This window comes from Nansenia antarctica (assembly GCF_963989245.1).
Source record: "Nansenia antarctica genome assembly, chromosome: 4".
Taxonomy (NCBI): Eukaryota; Metazoa; Chordata; class Actinopteri; order Argentiniformes; family Microstomatidae; genus Nansenia; species Nansenia antarctica.
In genome coordinates, this window is record NC_137689.1 from 53,993,001 (window position 1) to 53,999,000 (window position 6,000).

The 6,000-nt window shown below is 44.5% G+C and overlaps 1 protein-coding gene across 1 annotated transcript in view; it reads right to left on the bottom strand.

The window, feature by feature from the left end:
• Positions 1-4,825, bottom strand: part of gpsm1b (G protein signaling modulator 1b) — a gene marked incomplete at its 3' end in the record, with an annotated part of 28,306 nt that extends 23,481 nt beyond the window's left edge. Inside the window, exon 1 of the mRNA XM_080530186.1 lies at positions 4,606-4,825. Within this exon, the coding sequence (XP_080386312.1) occupies positions 4,606-4,676 (71 nt within the window). The 5' untranslated portion in view covers positions 4,677-4,825. The remainder of the gene's footprint in view (positions 1-4,605) is intronic.
• Between the last annotated feature and the right edge of the window lie 1,175 nt (positions 4,826-6,000).

Sequence of the window (6,000 nt, forward strand, 5' to 3'; positions counted from 1 at the left end):
ATTAAGTGTTGTGGTCAACTTTGCTGAGAGAGATTTTAAGCCCACTGTTTTGTTTTACTAGGTTAAACCACTGAAGTCAAAGCCTGAAGTACAGTCACAATGTGTCATAAAACACAGACATGCCTCTGAACCATAAAACAGAAGTGTATGTGTTTAGGGATTCCAGGGATTCTGTTTAAAAATGCAGTTATTCAAGGCCAAAAGATTCTTGGATATTTTGACTCACTTAAAACACTCATACAACAATGTTGGAGGTCTTAAGTAGAACACAATTCTTCTATCTGTAAAGGGAATTCATGTAGGGAAGGTTTGCATAGTACTGTGTAAGATTAACAACACATAGAAACTGATTCTACTGGAAGTGGCATTGTCTTGGATAGTCTATCAGTAACGCCATGATGACTGCTGGAGAGGTTGTTGTTTTGATTGTGTAACCCTCATGAGCAATCTTTACCCTGGAAAGGAGGCCAGACAGTGACTGGGAAGAGATAGATTTGAGAGAGTTGAGGGCGAAGTGAAAAAGACAGAGAAAGACAAAAAGAGAACAAGAGAGAGAGAGAGAGAGAGAGAGAGAGAAAATGGAAATGAAAGTGAAAGTGAAAAAGTCACAGAGATAGATAATTCAGGAAATGTGAAAGGCAGCGATAGAGAAAAGCAGAAGAGGGAAGCAAACATTGTTAGCCTAGATGAGTCTGTCTGTGTGTGTCTGTGTGGCGGAGAGGTGGAGTCTGCCTGCCTTCCTCCCCTCTGATTACTGCTCTAATTGGTCTGTGTGGAGACGATCATCCTGTAACGACCACGTCTGTGTTCTGAGGGAGACAGCACGCTCGCCCAGACCAACACTGTTGTCAGCGGGGATGAGGGTGGGCGGGTGGGGAGTCTTGGGGGGGGTGGGGGGTTGCTGGCTTGCCATGTTGGTCAGTTTACAGGAGAGTTCAGTTCATTCGGTTTAGGGGAGGTAGCTGTGCAGACCGTATGTCAGGTTGGTGGTTAGTGATTAATCTGAACATGAGCTTGTGTGTTGAGAAGAATTGAATCTTGTAATTTGAACTAAAACTGTGGACCACATTATGCTGGCTGAGTCCTGTTATTCTGGTCTGATATTGTTCTCCTGGCAGAGTTCTATGATCCTGCTTCTATGAGACGGTTCTCTTGACTGAGTTCCACATTTACATTTGTGACATCTAACAGATGCTTCTATCCAAAGCGACTTACTAGCTAGTACATTTTGTCTAAAGTAAGTGAATCATCGTTCTGGTTCTAGGTGTTCTATGCTACTGTTCCTTTGGCTGAGTGCTCACCCAGCTCTGTAACTCTGTGCTCAGGGTACTAATCCAGCAATAATTACAGAGGCTATGCCTGTTGTCAGGGAAACCAAAGAGAAACTCTCCAGGAATGTTTTTTCCTTCTGCATGTGTCCCTTTCAGGGGCAGATTTTTTTTCTCTCTCTCTCTCTCTCTCTCTCTCTCTCTCTCTCTCTCTCTCTCTCTCTCTCTCTCTCTCTCTCTCTCTCTCTCTCTCTCTCTCTCTCTCTCTCTCTCTCTCTCTCTCTCATTGTGTATCTATCCCTCTATGCTGTGCATTGTCATAGAATTAGAATACAACATGTGGAATGATGATTAAGAATGTGTACCACAACATTGCCATTTCAATGCCTCTCAAAATAGACTGTGATTTAAAGCCATGGCACGCAATTCTATCGACACAGCATTTTGCTTATTCCAGTAAAGGGTGTCCTAGACAGATTTCAATATTCGTTTCAGGGTGCAATCTAGTGGACGCGATTAGAAAACTGGAAAACTGGTGAATTGGATTTCCATCCAAATTGGGACACAATATGGTCCAATCTCAATTCAACCTCCAAAAATGTAGCTCATCAGTTAATTCATTTTAAAGTCATCCATAGGGCCTATGCTACACCATATAGAAGATACTTAATGAAACCTCAACCCAACTACTAATGTCAATTCTGCACTACCCCCACACCGGGTTCATTTCTTCATATGTTCTGGGAGTGTCCAGTTGTGGCACATTTTTTGGAACCATGTCAATTCTGTGATGTCCAAGTTATTTAAGATTCACTATGTTTCTAATCCACGTTTATGTTTGCTCAATGACGACTCTGATTTTGATTTAAGTAAAACCCAAAAGAAAATGTTGTTTGCTAGTTTCACCTCTGTAAAAAAGACTTTTCTTCAACATTGGATGACACCTGATTTCTGTATGAACACTTTTTGGTTGTACTCTTTACAGAGGATTGTGAATCTTGAGAGTAAAACAACGGCCAGACTGAACAAAGCGAGGCCCAGTACAGTTGATGCGTGGAAGTCTTACTCATTAAACTTGTCCAACTGGACTACTTTGTAATTAGATTTTCCATATACCCCAATCTGTAATGTGTTATATTTCTACTATTAGGCTATGACTACCCTTTTTCTTTTTGTTTTCTTTTTTCCCTCCTTTCCTTTCTTGTTCTGTATTGTCATTGTTATATCTTGTTAAAAGCAATACAAAAAGTATTAGTTTCAGGGCCAGACCAGCATTCCTAAGACGCAGCTAGCTGTCTCTGATCTCTCCAAAGAGCACAGGCACTCACACAGAGCCACCTACTTCCAATGCCCTCAGGCCGTTTACATTTCATTGTGTAATACATAATATAATACGCATGTGAGGACAAATCCACTGGATGCTCTCTTTCTATTGCTTTTGTCTGGCTAATATAGTCGTATACATAATGGAAGAATAACTACGATTGGATTGTGTTTCCCCTTTGCTCCACTTGGCCATGAGCACATTGTGTTAACCATGGCTCAAATACAGAAATGAGCACAGAGGCTAAGGTACAGCCCTGCGTTGTCGTGAATCAAAGGGGTTTTGAAGCACCTCTTCAGAACTCGTCTCCCTTCACGTTCAGCCATTGTTGTCTCTGCACTGTCCACAAAGCAAAATATATATGAAAGAGGCATCATCTATCAGGGCCACACACACAATACTGGACAGATGAAAGAGATGCAGCCTTTGTTTGGTTTCAAATGAAAAGGTCGGCAGAGACAATACCCTGCTGTTGACTCATCTCTGTTTGTGCCTCGCTCCCTCATGACACACACATACACACACACACACACATATAGTACAAACACAGACACACTCGCTCTATGCGCACTACACAGAGGCACACACGTGCCCTCACTACACACAAAATAGATTGTGTGTGTGTGTGCATGCGTGTGTGTATGTGTGTGTGAGAAAGAGAAGGGATAGTGATCACAGAGGGGCCATATGATGGAAACAAACTGTAAGCAGTGTATCCCAGGGGGCGGGGACGACCTTGCGACCTCAGCGGCCATTAACATTCCCATCAGCCCCGTCAGTCACAGCCACTGGACACATGGGGGGTTCAGGGGTTAGGGGTGAGAGCGCTGTGATATCACAATGCCCTCTGGTGTCACAGCCACACACAGAGGAGGACAGGAGGAAGAGTGGACAACACTTGAATGGTGGGCCATTATGTTGGCCGTGTCACATCCTGCGTGGTGTTGTTTGTAAACCAAGTGATGTGTGAAGCAAAAACAAAGATGTACGTCAGAGATTGTGCCAGTGATGCTGAAGTAGCCCCCGGAGCCTATGACACCGAACCGAATTACAAGAGCATAACCATACTTTGTGTGTCCAAGTTTGTCGTCAAAATGACATCAATTGTTTTTTAATCTTCTTATAATCCCCTTGATAATTTAGGTCATTCAGAACTACAGTGGGGACCATCCACCATTATATTCTGTCTTAAAGGGTCAATCCCCTATAACGCACAGCTGTGTGGAACATTGTGCAAATGCACAGCTGTGTTACTGTACAGTCAGCGGGGGAGGAAGAGAGAGAGAGAGAGTATAGAGAAAGAGAGAGAACACTGAAAAGTTATAGCTGTCTGTACACGTATGCAAAGACAAGGAAAGATTTATGTGTGTGTGTGTGTGTGTGCGCCACATGTGCGAAACCCTGTGGTGCAACCCTGTAGTGTGTATACACACTGTATGTACTGTATATACAGTGTGTGTGTGTGTGGGGGGGGGGGGCTGTGTGTATGTGTGTGTATGTGTGTGTGCTGTGTCAGTCTGTGTACATATGAGTGTGAGTGTAAGTGGTTGCGTGTGAAATCAGCTGAGACGCTCTACTCAGTATCCCATCCATGTCCACAACGTCTTACGTGGCTCCTTCCAGTCTGCACATTCACTTAAAAAAAGCCCAGTGGTAGTCAGAGCCAGACCAGACCAGACCAGACCAGACCAGTGGTTAGGACAGCCAAGAGAGGTTGAGATCTCCAGGACCCCAGCCAGGAATGAGGCTTGGGTCTGGGGCTTTTTTTGGCTGAAGCTGGAGCTGGAGCTGATCTCCCAAGTACTCTGACAAAGCTAGGCTATTTCCCCCCAGTCGAGCCTCTCCTCAGGCAAGGCAGGCTGGAGCCGGCACTGGCAGCCCCCCTGTTTCTGCCGCTCCCTCTGTCCCTGTCTTCTCTCTCTCCTCCCCCCACTAAGAGCAGCCCGTGCCGTCCACTCTTCACCCCCTGTCTCCCCCACTCTCCCACCCATCCCCCCCCCTCCCAGGTCTTACCTCGAGTGGAGCCTCTTGCTGGCCAGATCTTGCTCCTGATCCATCTCAACACCGTTAGCTGACTGAGCCATGAGTCTGCTGTTGCTGCTGCTGCTTCCCTGCTAGCAGTGTAGCTGTAGCCCCTTCGCAAACAGATCCTCTTCCTGCTGCTTCCCTTCTTTCACTGTGCTGCTACTGCCTGCTGCCTGCTTCCCCAGCAGTTCTCTCTCTCCCCCTCTCTCTCTCTCTCCCTCTCTCTCTCTCTCTCTCTCTCTCTCTCTCGCACGCCCGTTCCCTCTCTCTCTCGGCTCAGCAATGGCAGCTTCTGAGGAAGTGAGGTATTGTTCAAATAAACCATATAACACAAGCCCCTCCCCCGCTGCTGACATCACTGGCCAGAGAGTAGTATGTGTGTGTGTGTGTGTGTGTGTGTGTGTGTGTGTGTGTGTGTGTGTGTGTGTGTGTGTGTGTGTGTGTGTGTGTGTGTGTGTGAGTGTCTGTGCTTGTGTGAGTGTCTGTGTGTGTGTGTGTGTGTGTGTGTGTGTGTGTGTGTGTGTGTGTGTGTGTGTGTGTGTGTGTGTGTGTGTGTGTATGTTTGTGGATGAGTGAGTGAGTGAGAGCAGGGCTGTTGACTGTAAATGTGGAAATCACAATACTTTCATTCACATTTTAATCATTTATTTCTGTCCACATAGAAACAAGTATACAGGGACACAAATACTGAAGGCACAGATGGGAACACACACACACACACACACACACACACACACAGAGAGAGGGGATGGTATTTTTCTAACATTTCTCTTCTAGTGTCTCTATCAACATTTACTGGTCTCTTTTCAAAACAGACAGCAGACAGTCTTTCTCTTTTCAAGGACATTCTCGCCCAGGTTCCCCTCCCCCAGCTTGCCTTTATGGTCCTCTAACTTCCTCTTCCTCACCATATTTCCTACACATGTCTTACATTTGCTATCTGCAGTTTCTTCTCCCCAGAAGATAAACAAGTGTGATCTCATCTCGCTAATTGCATGGTATTGGTTATAATTACATGTTAGGTTAAAGGGATATCTTGGATTAATGGTGTCGATGGACACTTTATCATACAATATTTTATGGTATGGATGATGACAAGCAATATGTACTTTAAATGGCAGTTTAATTATACATCCTATTTGCACTTTACAAATCAATGTCTGGGAAAATGCATGGTCCCAAGGATTCAGAAAAAGCACAAGAGTAAAACAATTAGTTTGTATAATTGTTGACAGTGCCGTTGTAGTGAGCTTATTTCAGTAGTTAGAGACTCAGTGTGTGTATTTAGCATAGTGTTTGTCCTTTTTTCTCTGCCATATCGACATACTGTATATTTACAGTATATATTTATATTGCTATGTAACTCATACAAGTGTGTTTACT